The 19,418-nt window shown below is 39.1% G+C and overlaps 1 protein-coding gene across 5 annotated transcripts in view; it reads right to left on the minus strand.

Annotated features, from left to right (window-relative positions):
* The window catches only part of TRIO (trio Rho guanine nucleotide exchange factor), a 243,097-nt gene that overhangs the window by 83,403 nt on the left and 140,276 nt on the right, over positions 1 to 19,418 (minus strand). For all 5 annotated transcript variants that reach the window (XM_082753785.1, XM_082753786.1, XM_082753787.1 and 2 more), the window contains 10 exons: positions 18,966 to 19,080; positions 14,303 to 14,418; positions 11,637 to 11,759; positions 8,608 to 8,802; positions 8,371 to 8,486; positions 7,760 to 7,826; positions 6,831 to 6,940; positions 6,094 to 6,163; positions 5,503 to 5,592; positions 1,689 to 1,781 (listed from right to left, as the gene is read on the minus strand). In XM_082753785.1, coding sequence (XP_082609911.1) covers positions 1,689 to 1,781; positions 5,503 to 5,592; positions 6,094 to 6,163; positions 6,831 to 6,940; positions 7,760 to 7,826; positions 8,371 to 8,486; positions 8,608 to 8,802; positions 11,637 to 11,759; positions 14,303 to 14,418; positions 18,966 to 19,080 — 1,095 coding nt within the window. The remainder of the gene's footprint in view (positions 1 to 1,688; positions 1,782 to 5,502; positions 5,593 to 6,093; positions 6,164 to 6,830; positions 6,941 to 7,759; positions 7,827 to 8,370; positions 8,487 to 8,607; positions 8,803 to 11,636; positions 11,760 to 14,302; positions 14,419 to 18,965; positions 19,081 to 19,418) is intronic.

The following is a 19,418-nucleotide window of genomic DNA, read 5'->3' on the forward strand; positions in this document are numbered from 1 at the left end:
GTGCTACCTCAAGGCCCAGAACAATATAGATGCTGAGTCATGAACCTAGTGGAAAGTGGGATAGTACAAAAGGGTCTGCATGTCAATCTTTACTCTACTGCTCCAAAGACCCGGACTGTACTACTGCTGATAAAAGAATTTACATTGTTTCATTTCAAATATACAGTGATCTACTCTATTTTGCATCATTCACACAGCTGAAAGCATCCTACAGGTAAGTTTTATTTTTGTACACAAACAACCATTAAATAATGGACAAGTTAGAAAAAGGAATATACTGAAATGTAGTAATTTAAGGTGACTCAGTTCAGTGCACATTCAAGACTCAACGATATTAATGTACGAGTGCTTGAGCAGATATTCAAATTTCCTCACATACTTTGAGCGTTTGAATAGTATCAAGATCAAATGTAGCTTACATAACCAAAAGAGCACGTTATGTTCTCTCTGTAATTCAAAAAGTCCACTTAATTCACTCCCTCAGGTTAAATTCCTTTTAAAGAGAAAGCCAGGTGACTCCTGCATTGCATTGTTGCACTATTTTTATTTAACTGCCAACACTATCAATCATTGCATCAAAACTGTACAGCACTACACTTAAATTTCTCATGACAACACCACAGAAAAGTGAATGTAACTAAATATCCTCTTGGAGAGGGAGAAGATTAGCAGTTTCAGCACTGTTTGCAAAAATAAACAGAATTTCTGAAGGTGTATTTTGCCATCATTCAAGATTCGGGCTCTTTATCCTTCCATGTTTCTTGACTCTTCTCTTATAGAAAGAAGAAAACTCAACAGCCATCAAATAAATCCATTTTATTATGCAGCAAAGCCATCTGGCTCTGAAAAGCCTGGTGAAACCAATCTATCCGTTCCTTCAATAATGCATGAGCTAAGACATTAAATAAGATTTAGAAAGTAATTGCTGAAATCAGTCGCTAAAACTTCTACAACACAATAACCTATTTATGCAAGTTATTAACTTAATCAAACTGCATTTTTTTTTTGCAAGGGAAGAAATTGAAATATCACAGACTCCTTTCCATCCAACTCAACCAGAAATAGCAAGGAATGTTTTTCAGAAGTTTTAAAAAAACAATTATCCATGGCAGTTCTTGATCGGAAAGGGGAGACAAAGATCAGTTAAGTTACTTTTGTAGGGGCTATTACAAACTAAGCAATGCCATCTAGTAGAGATCTAGCACAGCTTGAGAACATAGCTGCTTAGCCAATGAAACATCTGTCCACTGAGTGAAAGTGGTAACCAAAGGTTTCAGTTATTTTAACAGCTACTTTGTACTTGATATTACCAGGCAACATTACAAGTAACAACTTAATACCATTATCATAGCTAATGGTTAGTGAAAATTTGTTGCTGAAACCATTACAAAAACACACTTGTCCTCACTGCTGTGAATGATTTTTTGCTCTGGAAACCCAAAGGATATTTTCTAAGTAAACATTAGTAGAGAGGTATCCTTCTGATGTACAGAAATCTGGAAAAAAGTTCCTTATTTATGCCATCTTTCTTTTTCAGTGTTTTCCTAACAAATATTGCAGCAAGAGTAAAGCTGCCCAGGATGCTGTAGTCTCAGAGTGAAGAGTTAAAAACCCTTCCTGATTTCAGAAACAGCTTTGCATGCTTATGAACAGCAAAATCAGGTTAAGAACTTTGAATTAGTACTGACCTTTAAAAGAAGCTGGTATTTTGTTATCCTTTGGACAGGTTTGATAAGGTAAGAGGAGATGGAGTTGGCCAGTCCATGTCGCTGTTGTATCTCCTAAATGAAAAAAGGAAACGTGAGGACTGTGAGCACCAACATGCAGATATATTTTGTTCTGAAAGCTATGTAATAGACATTAACTAAAATTTCTATTTTAGAAGGAAGAAAGAAGAAGAAAAAAGACAACTGGTTGACAATATATTCCGGTCACAGGAAGTAATTTAGTTGAGAATTTACCCTCTCACTTTATGCAAACAAAAGACTATTACCTCCAAGGGTGCCTCTGAAGTATTTCAACAAGCCTAAATCCAAACAGCAGTGATTAGGAATATCGATCAAGTGGCACTGCCTTAATATTATTTTTATAAACTGGAATTTGTGGGGTTTGGTTACTTTCAGGACAGAAAAGAAAGCAAATCCGAGAGTTCTAGAGAACAGAGAGGACTACTGCATGAAGACTGAGAAAGAAGTTTCTCGGGATCATCTGCTAGTTTTAACTAACAGTCACAGAGCTTTTTTTCCCCAAAAGCTGTTACAAATCCACAAGGGGGAGCAAGAAGTAGCATTTTCTAACCAAAGGAAAGAAGTTATGCAAGAGGTTAAAAAGAAACCAGAGCCACTTATAAATAAAGATGTCTTTGGCTAAGCTAAAGGAGGAAAATAAAAATGACATGATAATTACATGGGATAATTATGGAATTCAAATACAGATCATGGATGAACTTCAAAGTCATTGCTTGCCTTTTATCACAGAATTGTATGTATTTTAACCACGTTATTTCTAGCTGCAGGCTTATGCACTACAGCTATAGGCCTTTTAACCACGATTACAGCATCAGAAATTCTCAACATAGGATTCACATGACATTTTCATGTGGCCCAGTCATGACATCACCAGGAGCTCTTGAAGTTACCTGTACACAGTCAGGTCTTCACTTTTCTAATCCACCTTAATTGAATTAGGGGATGGAGCGCTGGATACACTGCTAAAATAGAGGAATTGAGGATGTTCCACTGGAAGCAGTGGCAATAACATATTTCTAAAACATTTTTATTAGAGCTTTTGTTGCTTTTAAAAATAGTATCATGGAATCATAGATCAGTTTGGGTTGGAAGGGACCCTGAAGATCATCTAATTCCGCCCCCTTGCCATGGGCAGGGATACTCCCAGAAGATCAGGTTGTTCAAAGCCCCATCCAGCCTGGCCTCAAATACTTCCAGGGATGGGGCATCCACAGCTTCTCTGGGCAGCCTGTGCCAGGGCCTCACTACCCTCACAGTAAAGAATTTCTTCCTTATATCTAATCTAAACCTACCCTTTTCTAGTTAACACCATTACTCCTTGTCTTGTCACTATACTCCCTGACACAGAGTCCCTCCCCAGCTTTCCTGTAGGCCACTTTTAGGTGTTGGAAGGCTGCTGCAAGGTCTCCCCCAGAGCCTTCTCTTCTCCAAGCTGAACAACCCCAACTCCCTCAGCCTGTCTTTGCAGGAGAGGTGCTGAGCCCCTTGATCATCTTCATGGCCCTCCTCTGGACTCACTCTAACAGGTCCCTGTCCTTCTTGTGCTGGGGGCCCCAGGGCTCATCGCAGGTCTCCAGGTGGGGTCTCATGAGAGCAGAGCAGAGAGGGAGAATACCCTCCCTCACCCTGCTGGCCATGCTGCTTGTGATGCAGCCCAGGATACAGTCAGCTTTCTGAGCTGCAGGCACACATTGCTGGCTCATGTTGAGCTTCTTGTAAACTAGCACCCCAAGATCTTTTTCCTCATGGCTGCTTTCAATCCATTCTCTGTCCAGATGCAGGACCTTGCACTTGGCCTTGTTGAACCTCATGAGATTCACACAGACCCACCTCTCAAGCCTGCCCAGGTCCCTCTGGATGGCACCCCTTCCCCTCCTGCATGTCAACTGCACCACACAGTGTGGTGTCATCAGCAGACTTGCTGAGGGTGCACTCAATCTCACTGTCCATGTCACTGACAAAGATATTAAACAGCAGTGGTCCCAGTACTGACCCCTAAGGAACACTACTCATTACTGATCTCCACCTGCACATTGAGCCATTGACCACAACAATTTGAGTGCGACCATCCAGCAAATTCCTTACCCACTGAGCAGTCCATCTGTCACATCCCCGTCTCTCCAATTTAGAGACATGCATATAAAGGGGGGCAGTGTTAAATGTTTTGCGCAAGTCAAAGTAGATGATGCCAGTGGCTCTTCCCCATCCACCAATGCTATCACCCCATTGTAGAAGGCCACCAGATTTGTCAGGCACGATCTGCCATTAGTGAAGCCATGTCGGCTGTCATCAGTTACCTCTCTGTTTTCCAAGTGCCTTAGCATAGTTTCCAGGAGGATCTGCTCCATGATCTTGCCAGGCACAGAGGTGAGATTGACTGGCCTGTAGTTCCCCGGGGTCAATCTTTTTTTTCCCTTTTTAAAAAATGGGGGTTGTGTTTCCCCTTTTCCCATCAGCAGGAACTTCAAGGGACTGCCATGACTTCTCAAATATGAAGGACAATGGCTTAGCAACTACATCTGCCAGTTCCTTCGGAACCTGTAGATGTACCTCATCAGGTCCCATTGACCTCTGCACCTTCAGGGTCCTTAGATGGTCTTGAACCTGATCTCCTACACTGGCTGGTTCATCATTCTTCCAATCCCTTCTGGGAGCTTGGGCCGTGTGGCTGGAGCTCTTATCAATGAAGACTGAGGCAAAATAGTTATGAAGTACCTCAGCCTGCTCCATATCCTGGGTGACCAGGTCTCCCATTTCATTCTAGAGAAAGCCCACAATTTCCCTAGTCTTTCTTTGATCACTGTTTTTTTTTTTTTCATCAGCAATTACAGTATTTAATAAGTTCTATAAATTTTTGTGGTCATATGACCATATCTAATTGAGATGACCTGATTTTCTGTAATGTATCTACTCTTGTACAAGCATTGAAAACTAACCAGAGGCTTCACAGAAAGACTTTACCTTATACTGTTAAGAATCCCCCATCTCCTTAGTGAAAGGCTTTTGAAATTAACACCAAGAGCTCCAGGGATATTATTATTAATATTATGCCCTTCCCTCTATTTCCATAGCTAATTCTACAGAACAATGGTGTTGTCGCTACACATCTAGTAGCTTAGCACAGGGGAGAAGGAAACAATGTACTTGAATCATCTGTAAATATGTATTCCACAAAATCACCAAAGAAGGGCACAAAGTTCTTCAGAATGACTGAAATCCTCCAAAAACTCCAACAGCTACCATATTTTTGTCCTTTCCTAAATGGAATGTTACATGTAGACCAGGTAACTTTGGGACTGAATTAGCAATGTGGTTGGTTTAGCAGCTCTGAGCAATGCCAGTCAACTGAATTACTACTGCATTCAATTACAAGTCAAAGGCACCCCAACAAATTTAACAAAGATTATCGTCTTTTTTATGTGTGGTGCAACCTAAGCAAATCAAAATGCTAAGATTTGCAGAATGTGCTAGTGAGAACTGAAGACTCATGTCTTGGTTGTTGCTGCCAAAACCCTGTTTGCAGTTCTGAACTGCTGTGATATAACACTGCCTTCTTATACTTGATTTAACAGATTTATGAAGACCAATTGAGCAATATAAATTAACCATGTGAGATATGATTGATTTTCTTAAGATGACAGTAAATTTTAGTATTAAGCTTGCATTTTCTTAAGAAATAAGGCACTCAATACAAACATAAATACAAGATTCAAACTAGAAAGACATATTTTTAAGATGGACACGAAGTACTTACATCAAAGTATGCTCCCGCATGTTCTAATATCAGCTGGGTAGAATCAGGCTTATTTTTACAGTAAGTAACATACATTTGGAACTTGTCTGCCTGCAGACGGAAATGGAAATTCACATGTTATCACAGAGTGTAACTGCTGTCTCAAGAAGTTTTTACTTCTTGTGTTATCAGAGAACAGAACTAGTTATCAGAGAACATTTCATCTGTCTCAAGAAACTAAACAACATAGGATTATTTTCCTACTTAAACTGGCAGCATAGGAAAATACGTCATACAAATGCGACTGAAAACAATGGCAGCATATGCAAAAGTAGATTATTCATAGCTAAGACAAAGATAATGAACTAAACAAAAAACCCAAATGGAGGTTTCGGCAATTCACAAAAACTTTGAGAGCAGCCAAGTACTGGCACCTGACAGCAGTACCTTAATTATTTTCCTGTTCAAGATAGACAATTTTTTAAATCCACATTTCAAGGAAGAGTTACTTTTACAGAGACTCAAATTTAAAAGAGACTTGAGAGTAAGTATCTACCCCTCCATGCTTCCTATCTCCCTTGTTACTTCTAAACACAAATCTGACTTTGTTACCCATGTCACGAAGCAGTGTCCAACATCTTCTGGTAACTGTTCATATTTTTCCAGCTCTTTGAGGAATATACTATGGGTAGAGAAGAAAGGAACTGTATAAGGCACATGAAACACTTTCATTAGAGCAGCTGACTTTGATCTATTGTCTGTGAATAAAGATAGAAATCTTACTGTAATTCATACCAACAACATGAGCTAACAGAATCAAAAGGAATGGATGACAAATGTGTAATATCAGAAATAATATAAATTAGCTATTATAATTCAATACAAACTCTGATGTGAAAGTTCCAAGTTGCTCCAGCAGACTTACGCAGTTAATACACGTACACATCAGTTTCAGGAAAAGTTTAGCCTTCATCTCAAGAGAAACAGGAGGCTGACTTGCTTTTTAAATACTCATGTTAACTAAAGAAACAGCTCGTGCTATACCTGCTGAGTTCAGTGATTTCTACCTCTTCATGACAAGTAGAAAATGTACAGCAATATTTTAATGCATTCAAATAATTTCTTAAAAGCTGAAAGACGCCTGAGACTGAAAAAGACAGTTTTTAGTGGTGTACCTACCTGGGTACAAAAAGCAACAATTTTAACAATTTAACAGTATGAGAAGAAATCCTTTACATTTTTGATGGCAAAGAGTTCATTATTCATATGCACTATATTTTCATTAGGAAATCCCTCAGGTCATCATGTGGATTTACCACTAATATGGAAATGGGAGATAAGTCACTCACTTATTGTGGAACTCATAGATTTCCTGCATGTTTCCAAAGATAATGTGTTCTTTGTTTACAATACCAGGTGGGATCTCTTCAACTCCACTTGTCATTTCCCATAGATACGTCTGCCCAGAACAAAAAAGATGCATGAAAAAATCATCAAAAAGCTGAACAGAAGCACTCAGGTTATCTGTAAGCACACACTCATGCAGAGAAATTGGTGAAAATCATGTAGCATCATCAATTCCAGTTGTCTGTTGTGTCACATGTACCTTGTGATTCTGACAGGCAAATCCACGTTTTAAAACTGACAATTTAACACAGTCCTTCAGATTACATCATTTAAAATGCATAGTGCTCTTGACAACCTCTAACGCTTCAGGATATTCCTTATGAAGGTCATGTCTGCAGTCTGGGAGTTCATGTTTTGTGCAAGAGCTAACGCTGAACATTACTAGCTCGAGCATAACAATTACTGGGCATTTTTCCATAGAATCTCTCTGAATTTCTATTCGATAAGTCAGCGAGTAGCAGAACATGTGATACACATAATAAGGGAATTAACACAAGCTCTTTTCTCTTGCTAGCAAAGCACATAAATTAACCCCCTCCTTTTTCCTGTCCCTCACCAAAAAGAGGGAAAGGAGAGGAGGAAAGGGAAAAGAGAGGAGAAAAGGGAAAAGAGAAAAAAAGTTTATGAATAAGGAAATTATCAAATACTAAAACTCAGTACTGACAAAAGCAAAACATATAGGATGAATTCTGAAATGGCTGATAACAATTGTAATTCTAAGTTTCCTATTAATTGCAGAAAAAACAATTTAAGTCTTATGACAACAAACTGATCCCCACATTTTTTTTTTTTTTTTTATTTTTATCAGAAAGAAGTAGAAAGCAACAGATTGAATCCTGAATTCAAAAACCAGTGAAAGAAGAAAACTTACATCCATGCATTCCCGGAGGTCTCTTACGTAAGCCTTTTCTGTCTGAATTAGTTCAGCCATAATAAACCTTAGGTGACAACAGAAAGACTAATCAAATCTCAGTCTGTTTAATCATTATGAATATATAATAACCAGAATACACATTTCTCATCAGGTTTTGTTTTTTCTACTGTTCTAGGAAATATCTGGGAACTGAAATGCAACAAGAGAAAACACATGAAGGCAACATAACAGATAACATTTCTCCATTATTAATCAGTGCAAAAAGAAATGGGGAAGGAGATGGAAGTTTTGTCAAATGCTTTTCCATTGCTATATTGATTTAACTTAAACTCCCTCCTCCCCTTACACATATAATTCACATTAATTCTAAAAAGAAAAAGAAAAAAAAGTTACAAAGTGTAACATGGCTTTGGAAGCTTAGCATTCTGACATGCTCGAATTTTCTGTGAGAATAAGCATCGAATAAAAGGCAATAGGAGCTAATGAAGAGTATCACTCTCTTTTACTATTTATCTGATTTCTAAGCTCCCAGACAAGCCACGACAGTTGCTTCATTATCAGGATTGATTTATGCACTCTCATTGATTAAAAATAAATAAATTCATTACTCTTTCCTGCGGGCAGATTTTCGTTTTTCTTCATTAAGCTCATGAGCAGCATCGCGCAGTTTCACCTCTGACCCAGGGACACTGGCTGGGATTATATCCAGCTGCAAGCTTTTGCTCTTTATTAAAGAAAGGAAATATTAATTAAGGCAAGAGACAAGAGAAAATGATAACTAAATCAAATGCAAGCAAAGTTGTTTTTTTTTTGTGTGTCTATCATCACACTCCAATTTCACTTACCGATTTATTGGAATCAGAGGAAATACCCAGAGCTTTCTCTAAAGAGGTCCTGTATTTCTCCATTCGCAGGGAAAAGTCTCTGTACCTCTTATCCACTGCTGTGACACATTTTTTAATCTCTGTTGCATGAGCATGCCCTTTTTCACAAAAGCCATCAGCCAGCTGTATCAACAACTTCACCCTCTCTTTGGTTTGCTATGAAAACAGGAAAATATCAAACAGTTAGGAACTCTACCTGTCATGAAGGGGATCATTTTGCTTAACTTGCTACTAAGTACAGGTGGAGAAGCCATGAAAGGAGCTAGCTTCCTCCTCTCATCCCAGAACTTCTTTAAACAGATATCAATTTCTAAATACAAATGGCACAGGATGAATACAGAACTCCTTGGGTTTTACTGTTACATTATAAGCTGGTTACTTGTTTCTCTTTCAAAAATGTGAATTTCCATATCTAACCCAGAGACTAAATTCTGCTAGAAGAGCTTTGCAGAGCACACTTATCTCCTTGCACTAACACAAAAGGATTTTGATCCCACTGAAAGTATTTTCTTCACTACCACTGAAGCACTGGTATTGGGCCAGGCCCACAAGATCTCAGGAATCTTCCTCTCTTTTTACAAGGGCATCAATGAAATGATGTGATAGATACCATTTTTGTTATACACTTTACAATTTAATGGATATAGACTATATTCTTTACATTTTTTCATACGATGTTTTGCTCTCACATAGTCCTTAGATTCTAAAAGAACAAGAAACCACCACCAAGTCTGTAACTAAGTGTGTTTCCCAATTAACATGCTCCCTAACACTATGCACTTTCTTTGTGTAAATCATAAATTATCCATAACATCACTTTATATGTCCACCTCTCTATGATACGGTGTCAGAGTAAAACATCCTGCCAGTGCCCTTGATAACAGAGAGTTAAGCAAAGCAGTTAATAAGAACTTGACTTTTTTTTTTTTCCTTTTTTTTTTTTTTTGGTGGTGGTGGTCATCCTTTCTTTTTTTTTTTTTATTTTCTTTCTTTTCTTTCTCTTTCCTTATGGTCACTCATCTAAGCACTTTTTTTCACTGTGGAATTCCAAGTGTAAGAGCAAGCCAGGGCTAGTATTTCCTCCCAGCCAGTAATGAAACTGGTTGAAACAAGTAGGGAGTGGCACTAACAACATCCTCTCGAAAGGGGCACCAGCGTCATCCACTGACTGACAGAGGAAGTAACGGGGGCAGTGGTGCTCTGCATGCTGGATGGAATCCGACAGAACAAAGGCTGGAGCGAAACTCGGAAGAAAATCTGGGTTTGAAAAACAAATATGGTCTCTGTTCTTTCTGGATTCTCTTTTCTCCCTTTCCATGACCAACTCTATCTCCAAGTCTCTTTCCTTCTGAGGCAGTCCTTTAGAAAAATGAACTCTTGTTTACTTTTTTGGGCTCCTTGGAAGACTGGAGAGCCAAGAGTTGGAAACAGGTGACAGTTGCAAAATGAAACACAAAGACTGACAAGTTTACGTAATCTCAGGTACTTTGGTCATGCACTAGCTGTTGTTTTTTCACATGTGAAAACTACTAAGCCTCACACGTAACATCTCCATCTCTGCATAGGCCTCCAGAAACAGAGAAGAAAATAATTCTGCCACAGTTCAAAAAGTTGCAATAGAATCACAAAATATTTTAATAAAACAAATAACCTTAGCAGTAATGATTTTTCACTATCTGCTGTTTTTCTACTATGCTACAATTAAATTGTGGATGAATAACATGTTCTGTTGTGTTTTATATCCTAAATGAACATTCAGTAATCCACGGGCATAAGAATGTAAAAATGGAAATCAAAGGACCTCATGGTTCCTTTTTTTTAAAGTCATTTTAAAACTATTTCACTACAATTCTGTCATAAGAAATCAATTGCACATAGGGCTGGCTGATAGAGCTCTAGTAACACGGTGATAATTTTCTGATTATTTTTTGTTTTATTCCGTTCCCAGAAGAAATACAGAAAGACAATGCAAATACACTAAGCTTCTTCGTGACATTCTTACTGTGTTTTTTTGTTTGCTTGTTTTTTAAATGGTACATGGTTTATTTATTTATTTTTATCCTTGTGCACAGAGAAACTGATCATAGCTAGCAGCTCTTTAAGGATACTTTTCATAGAGCACAGACAACACTGAACTGAATGGGTGCAGTTGATACACCAGCAAGAAGGGATACCAACCAAGGGGACCTGGACAAGCTTGAGAAGTGGACCCTAATGAGGTTCAACAAGTCCAAGTACAAGGTGCTGCACCTGGGTTGGGGCAATCCCAGATGCAAGTACAGACTGAGAAAAGAACTCACTGACAGCAGCCTGCAGAGAAGGACTTGGGAAATCCGATGGATGAAAAGTTCGACATGAGCTGGCAGTGAGTGTTTGCAGCCCAGAAGGCCAACTGCATCCTGGGCTTCATCGCCAGAGGAGTAGCCAGCAGGTGGAGAGAGGTGACTGTCCCCCTCTGCTCTGCCCTCCTAAGGCCCCGCTTGGAGTACTGTGCCCAGGTCTGGAGGTCCCAGCACAAGAAACATGTGGACCTGTTAGAACAGGTCCAGTGGAGGGCCACAAAGTTGATCAGATGGCTGCTCTTACAAAAAAAGGCTGAGAGAGCCGGAGATGTTCAGCCGGGAGAAGAGAAGGCTCCGGGGAGACCTCATTGTGACATTTCAGTACATAAAGGGGGCTTTTAAAAAAGATAGAACTTTTTGCTCATGCAGATAATAACAGAACAAGGGGGAATGGTTTTAAACTAAAAGAATGGAGATTTAGATTAGAGGTTAGGAGGGAATTCTTCACTCAGAGGGCAGTGAGGCACTGGAAGAGGTTGCCCAGAGAAGCTGTGGATGTCCCATCCCTGGAGGTGTTCAAGGCTAGTCTGGGTGGGGCCTTGGGCAACCTGATCAAGTGGGTGGTGTCCCTGCCCATGGTAGGGGTGTTGGAACTAGGTCATTTTTGAGGACCCTTCCAACCCAACGCATTCTGTAATTCTATTTTACCTTTGCTGTGATCTGAAATTCTTCATGTTCTTTTAGCAGCTCTTGAGTGTGCTGGATACTGGAACCAGTGGAAGTATGCGTGGATAAATAAAACTCTCCGTTGTCATGAATCCATTCCAGAGCCTAAATAAAGCAAGAATGAAGGAAAAGTAAGAGAGAAGGCAGTATACTTTTGCCAACAGAAACCAACTGTAATCAACATTTCACAAACACAGCTTGGTTACAGGTAAATTTTGCTCTACTCCACTTGAGGCAATTGTGGCACAAATTGAGGCACAAACTCTTAATACAGGCTGCTATGGCAGCGTGCAGAGGCACATGCACTTAGAAACTTCTTGGTTCTGACATCTTAAGTGTTCAATGAGTTTAATACTGTTTGGCTAGAACACTGACCGTCAGTGTCTGAATGTTAAAGACTGTAAGGGTGTACGAGCATGCAATTTACCCGGTCACATACTAGTGCAGATGCTAGCCTGACGAGATGGGCCTGCACTTTTCAAGTGCCATTGACGGAAACAAGCCAATGACTCTTGGACTGGGATCAAGAAGAGGTGCACATCAGCTGGCCACCTGCACAATGTCTCTTGTCAATTCTAATGTCAAACTTTGCAGGTGAAGCCCGATATAGACAAGAAGCACATTAAAGGTTATTGCTATAAACAATGTTTATTTTGATACTTCTTGCTTTTTCACTTTTTAGCCTCCTTTTTTTTTTTTTTTTTGTGGGTTTATTACACAGTGCTGGAATGAGTGACAAACAGAACTTTCCCTCTGCAAGTGTCACCCTTGCATTACTTCTTGGCAGCTCTCTAGAGTCATGTGACCCGAAGTTAATATTGATGTTAATTCTTACAGTTTAAGTCAGCTTATTTCATGTGAAGGTCAGGACTGTATGCTGGAATCATACAATCACAGACCTGTTGAGGTTGGAAGGGACCTCTGGAGATCATCTGGTCCAACCCCCTTGCCAAGCAGGATCACCTAGTGCACATTTCATAGGATGGCATCCAGGTGGGTTTTGAGTTCTCCAAATCCAAAGAAGGAGACTCCACAACCTCTCTGTCCAAGCTGTTCCAGTGCTCTGTCACCCTTACAGTACAGAAATGTCTCCTCGTATTCAGCTGGAACTTCCTGTGTTTCAGTTTGTGCCCACTGCCTCTTGTCCTGTCACTGGGTACCACTGAAGAGTCCAGCCCCCTCCTCTTAACACCCACCCTTTAGATACTTGTACACACTGATAAAATCCCCTCTAAGTCTTCTCTTCACCAAGCTAAAATGTATGGAGATGCACATCAGCAGACATGAACTGGAAAAAATCAATTTAGAGACCAGGTGAGCCCTTAATTCTGGGATGATCAGTCATTCAATCACTTTCCTTGCAAACTATTGTGGTATCTGTTTCCATAGCAGGGAACATAGTTCCGAAAGCACAAATCATGGGTTCTTCCAACTTCCAAACAAAAACCATAACAAAGATAGCAATATTTCCCATTTATGGTTAATCAGTGTGGAGTGCCAATAAACATGGCAGTGACTAAACTGAAGGTTGCTGCAAAATGGGATTTACAATGAAAACGCTGACAGATCTTTATCTCTGGTGTTTGACCATTAGTCAGTAATCTCTGTTCAAAAGCAAGCAGGTCATGTGCTTGGCAGAAGTTGAAGTTAAGGTCATTCACAAACTGGGAAGAGGGGTTGGAGTGGGGGTGTTGTAGTTTTTAATTGTTGTTTTAAAGGCTTATTCATCTTTAACTTCACTCCAGGATTTAACTTGCATTACTTTCTTTGTGAAGTCATGAAAGACAGACTTCAGAAACCTTTCAAGATCAAAACAGACCACTAGTAATTAAGCCTCTGCCTACGCTGGCTGTCGGAAAGAAATATAAGATTAGCTTTTAGAGTCCTTTAAAATATGTCTAACTATACTTTGCACTATGGGCGTTGCATTCTTTTTTGCGGAACAGGAATAGATTAGCTTCCTTTCTTTGTCCTATATCCAGTTTAAAAAAAAAAAAAAAAGAGTTGCCAATCATTCCAGTTAGCAATTTTGCCTTGGAACCCCCCAGTTTATTTTTATGGCTTCCATTATGATTAGTAAAGGGGATTTTTTTCAGCTGTAATTTCTTAATGGTTATTTCCAGACTGCTAAATTCAACAAAATATAAGAAGTTGAACCTACCATGCAAATACACAAAAATTGCGAAGACCTTTGCAGTCATTCAATTACACTGTTTAATGAATTATCCCACTTCTATTTTCTAGATTAGGTTAATCTAGATTAATTAGATTCCCTCCTACCCCCAACCATCTGAGAAATATGTTGATGTCTGTTATTTCCCTGATCAAATTGCGTGTGTGTGTAGAAGTTAACAAGCATAACAATTTGTCAACACAAGCTTGAAGAAATGAGACTAGGCAGTATCAGATCAAGCTGGCAGAAGTAAAACACTACCTTTAAATTACTGCAATAAAGACAGCCTGCCTCAGCAGATTTAGTTGTTTTGTATTAAAGGAACAGCAAATAATTCATCTTACTTTCTACTTTAATTATTGATCTTTCAGGCATTTGGAATATTGAAGTTAATGGCAAATTTGCAATTACAGGACATGCCAGTTTATGCCAAACCTTAATCATTCTGAAGAGAATTTTTATGTACAACCCTCACCTGTTTGGCACTTCTTTCAAACACCACATACTGTTGGCATTGATCAAGACGCCTTTTACGCATGGTCCAATAATGCAGCACACGGTTTTCCCGCTGGAAGAGCTCATTCAAGATATCTGAAAGGAATGCAAACAGTTTCAACAGAGGTTATGACAAACGATTTTGAAATAACATACCAAAATCAGTGGAAGTAGTTTACACTATAGAATTGGTAATGGTGTTACTCTCTGTTACTCTATTTTGCTCTTTTTCATAATGTTCATAAAATGTTGGTGCTCCTTTTTTGTTTAGAGAAACATTAGTTAAAGAAACCAGAGATGTAATTGAAACCTATTAATGACACCTTTTCTTCTATCAGATGCTTTTCAATCAGGGATTGCCACTGTTTAAAAGAGCTCAAAGCTTAGTATGACAAAGATAGTTCTTGAAGAATTTTCTCAGAAACAGGGAGCACGCACAAGCAATCACAATATGCTTAAAGGCTCGTATTAACCACAGAATACTTTTTTTTCTGAATATACAAGTTTCCTATGAAGTGTTTTTACAATTTTATACATATGGGTAAGTATATAAGCTTAGCTCACTACAGTAACAAATGCCACACATTCAGACATTATATGGAATAACAAGAAAAAAAACAAACACGACCAAACAACAGTATAATTGGGAATGATGACTTGCTCAAATATCCACGTTCATTGAGCCTCGACAGAATTTCCAGGTAATCAAATAATTAACTCCACAATTTGCTATTCCATTTCTGAGTATAAGAAACTGTCTAGCATTGAGAATTGCATCCAAATTATACTGTTAACCTGCAATTCCATGTGTCTGGCTTATAAATTCTTTGATGACAAAGGGTTTTTGCTTACAATATGCTGTGGATCTTATCTGAACTCTGCTCCTTTAATGCTTATTGGTTTTTATTTAAAATAAATAAATCCTAGCAGTTTCTTGTTAAGCTCACTTTACCCACTGTTTCTTTCAGAGCAGCAACCCTAGTGGATTTTGTAGCTACTGCAAACCCAGATGGCAAGCTGAAATACATGGGAATGGGGAATCACAAGATCTCTGTCAGGTGATTCTGTTGGAAGTGCAAAGAACCCACAGGGAAGCCTCCACCATTTGAAAAGAACAGGAGAGACCACAAAAAAGGCTTATCCTTCACAGCAATGCTTTACTTGTTTTTCTACTGACACCCACAACTGCGTATTTTCAACAAACGTGAAGAGTCTTAGGGGCTAGACCTCTGAACATCTTTGTGTCCCCCAGCCTCATGGTGCTGGTCCACCACGTCTTAACTTGCAAAAGCTAGCAACTCAGAGAAACGGTTTGACAGATAAGCTCAAAGGCAGCCTGAAGGGAAAAACATCTCTCCCTACCCATGGGTGAGCTGGGACCAATTACAATCACCTGCTACTGCCTTCCTGAGGATTATGAAACTTGGCTACACTGCTGCCAGTATCTTCCTGCTTGGAAATACCGTAGTCCCATTTGACACGGAGTGCTGAGATCACCCAGAATTTGCTTTTTGTTGGAAGCTGGTAACTGTAGCCAATGTTTTATTCCTGCTGGGCAGGCTACCCTCAAACATGCCTCAACTCATCTGTCCCCTTGCCAAGTCATGAGCTGAACTGCTATATGCAGTGCTGCCTCACCTGCTTTCTCAGTTTTATTTCTGCCTTAGGCCACCTCTGAAATGCTTGCACAGAACATACACCAGATTTCTGGGGGACTACCATTTTGTAATGTAATAAACCCAAATGGACAGCATTTAAGAAGAGACGTCTTGATAATGACGCAAGTGAAGTAGTTCTGATACACAGCGAGTAAGGTGAATTTAGCTAATTGGAACAGCACTTGTTCTGTGAGGACATGATACAGATGGCAAGCCAGTGAGAGGCATTTGGCTGAGTCCCATTAATGTTACTGCCATTAATTTCTTGGACTGACAAGGAATAGAACACATTTTATAACATAATAAGAAGAAGTTATAGAATGTCGACTTTTCATATCGTGTTTAGATGAGCAGTTCAACCTATTTTGAGCCTTCTGAACAGTAGTTTTCTTTAGTTCCATCATTTGTTAGGATACCAAAGTAGTTCCTAAGCTTTCAATTTATTCTATCAGCTGAAATCTCTTGGAGCTCGTCTCTACACTTCTTGCACTCTCTATCAGATTATCTAAAAATATGAGCAACACTAGACCAAAGTTCCTTCATCTACGTTGTTCACCTGTAACCTGTGAAGGAGAGGCAAGGAAGAAGCACATGAAATTAGCAGCAGAAGGAAAAATGAAGATGCTCTGTTTCTGAGCTTACAGCTATTGTCACTGGCTGTATCCACCTGCCACAACAAAGTTTCGGGCCACTACTACTTCATAAAGATTGGCTTTGGCATGGTGTCTGATACAGAATTTCTATAGCTGTAACGACATGTCAAGAAAATTGTTTACACTGGTATGAAGGGACAGAATGACATCTTTCAGAGTTCAGTATCATTGTGATTACTGTTTCCCAGGAAGAATGTGTTTAGCTAAACTTTGCCTATATTAACAGATTGCTTTTCTAGATATTTTAACCTGCATCTGGGAACAAGGATCAAGTCTGCCACTGAATAATGTATGTTAATTTGCTTTTTTGTTTGTTTTAAAAAAAAGTTCAGCAGTGCTGCAGAAACTCAAGGGTTACTCCATTTTATAAACAGTTCTTTTTAATGTCTGAATACTATATAATGAGCACAGTCTAACACATTATTTCATTTTGTTGAAACACAGGGTGCATCTGTTCTGCAGGACCATTACACACACTCGTACTTAGATGTATTCTTGAAATAAACACTCTACTCTTTTCAATCCTATCTATTTAGAAAAGAGATTAAAAGAGACTACTGTTCTGAAATGTAATTATTTTTAAGGACATTAGCAAAGACTTCTCTACTTTTCCCTCATTTGAACATATTTATCTTTCTCAGAATGACTGTTTTCTGCACAAAACAGCTTTTGGAACCAAATCTTAAAAGTTTGCCTACAAGTCCTAATACTTTTTTTCTTACACTCAAGAAACATTATAGCTCAACTTTCTGCTTGCTTCTGCTTTGATTTTGTTTTCCACTACTAAGAGTAGAGCTAATTGACAAATGTCATTAACAATTTTTCACTATTGATACAACCTGAATCTGCATAGAAATTTTGTCTTATGCAGTTTTATAAATGTTGATGTCTTCAGGATAGGGGGAGAAATAATCCTTTGTCTGATCTGCACACGTCCAAAGTTTCAACAGACACAATCTAATTATTTCCCTACAAATGTCCAATATTCTATTATCTCTCCAAGAAGAAAAAATCAGCACAGGGAGATTTTCAGTTTGAGTACCATCAGATACATAGGCGAGCTTAGCAATCTTTTTTTTTCTGTTATAGGAAAATGAAGAAAGTCAGCATGTCCTTTTCTGGTAGAATCAAAAATAATTTAGAGTGGAAGTGTCCTCTGGAGATCATCCGTTCCAATGTCCCCCTCAGAGCAAGAGTAACTTCAGAATCATTCAGGGACATGTTCAAATGAATTTTAAATTTTCCCAAAGACTCCACCACCTCTCTGGACTACCTGTTCTACTCAGTGGTTTCTCACTCCTGCTTTAACAGTTTTTCCTTATATCAGAATTTTCTATTAGGACCAAAAATTTACATCAAGGTCCCAATGCTGTGTTCCTCTCAGTTTGGCTCCACCTTCTGCGCAACTCCCTTTGGATATCTGCAAACAGCAATTAATTAGGCAATTTGACTTAGACTTCTCTGCTTCTGAGTCTGTAGCACTGACATGTTCAGCCACAGGTTCAAAATGCATCAAGCAGTATATGACCAGCAAATAAGCTATTAAAACGCAGTATTTATTTCTGAATCTTTCCCTCTAATCTCTGTTCTGCCTACTTCACCCACCACTTATGCACACCCTACTAATTTCTGTCATTTTGCCACTTTCATCCCTGAAAACCCTGCAGATTTCTGTCTGTAGTCCATTCCCCACAACACAAGTTACACCTCAAAGCTGCACTATGTTGAATTAGTCCTACCAAAAGCCAAGCCCCACATAATGGTACTTTCCTGCCTCATCTCAGCTACTACTTATCTAAACAAGAAATTTAAACGTGACGCCAGTTATCCTATATTTCATCAAGTTCCTTGAAACGATTCAACTATATGAAGAGCCCAAGGGCATCATTCGAGGGATTGCCTTGTATCACCCTGGCATTCCTGAGGAACTCACAAAATGCACCACACCGGCAGACTTAGTAAGTTTCAAGTGATCAGCAGCTCCCTCTTGGCTTCAGACCAAACATCATCACATGGAAGTTTACTATCTCATTCTCTAAACAAAAGCAGCACATCTGAGTTTCAAATTGCAAGAAGATCAAGCGTAAGCAGGAGATAAATAAATTCAGAGCAAATTCATTTGGGTATAAGAAAATTTGACAACTGTCAGCTCTTTCAAAGTGTGAGAACAATTTTAATTAATTCCTGTTAAGCCTGGCAGAACCATTTCCACTTGTGCGGGCTTCAATCCCCCAGCATCACACACCCCACAGCACATGATCATTGCGCTCTTTGGATGGGAAAAAAAAAAAAAAAAAAAAAGAAAAAAGAATAAGAACAAGAGTCCCCTTACTTTTGACTTGCTGTTCAGGTGCTTTAATGTGTGTCACCATCCCTGGCATGTTTACGCTATTCCTGTGCAGGTATTTCAGGAAGACATCGGCATTCCTCCGGGCCAGCGTGCAAGCCTAGAGAGTCAGCAGTATTATTTTCTTCCAAGATGTACACACATGCATTCAAAAGAGATGAAGAGCCTTCCTCTCCCCCTTTTTGTGTATATCCCCCCCTTTCCACATTAAGAAACGTTGTCTATTAAATTCTTCTACAAGTAGGCCAACCCAACCATTAAAATTGTTTCCCCAACAAATAATCCTTACTTATCTGGCAGGAAAAAAAAACACACCTAAAAACTGAAACAAAAAAAACCCAACCAAACAAAATGCTATTAGTTTTTATCTGAAGATCCTGGAAAGCAATTACCTGCTTTAGAGCTTTCAGCATGACTCAGAGCTCATAGTTTGTTTTG

The sequence above is a fragment of the Aythya marila genome, assembly GCF_965140915.1.
Source record: "Aythya marila genome assembly, chromosome: 2".
In the NCBI taxonomy this organism is placed as follows: Eukaryota; Metazoa; Chordata; class Aves; order Anseriformes; family Anatidae; genus Aythya; species Aythya marila.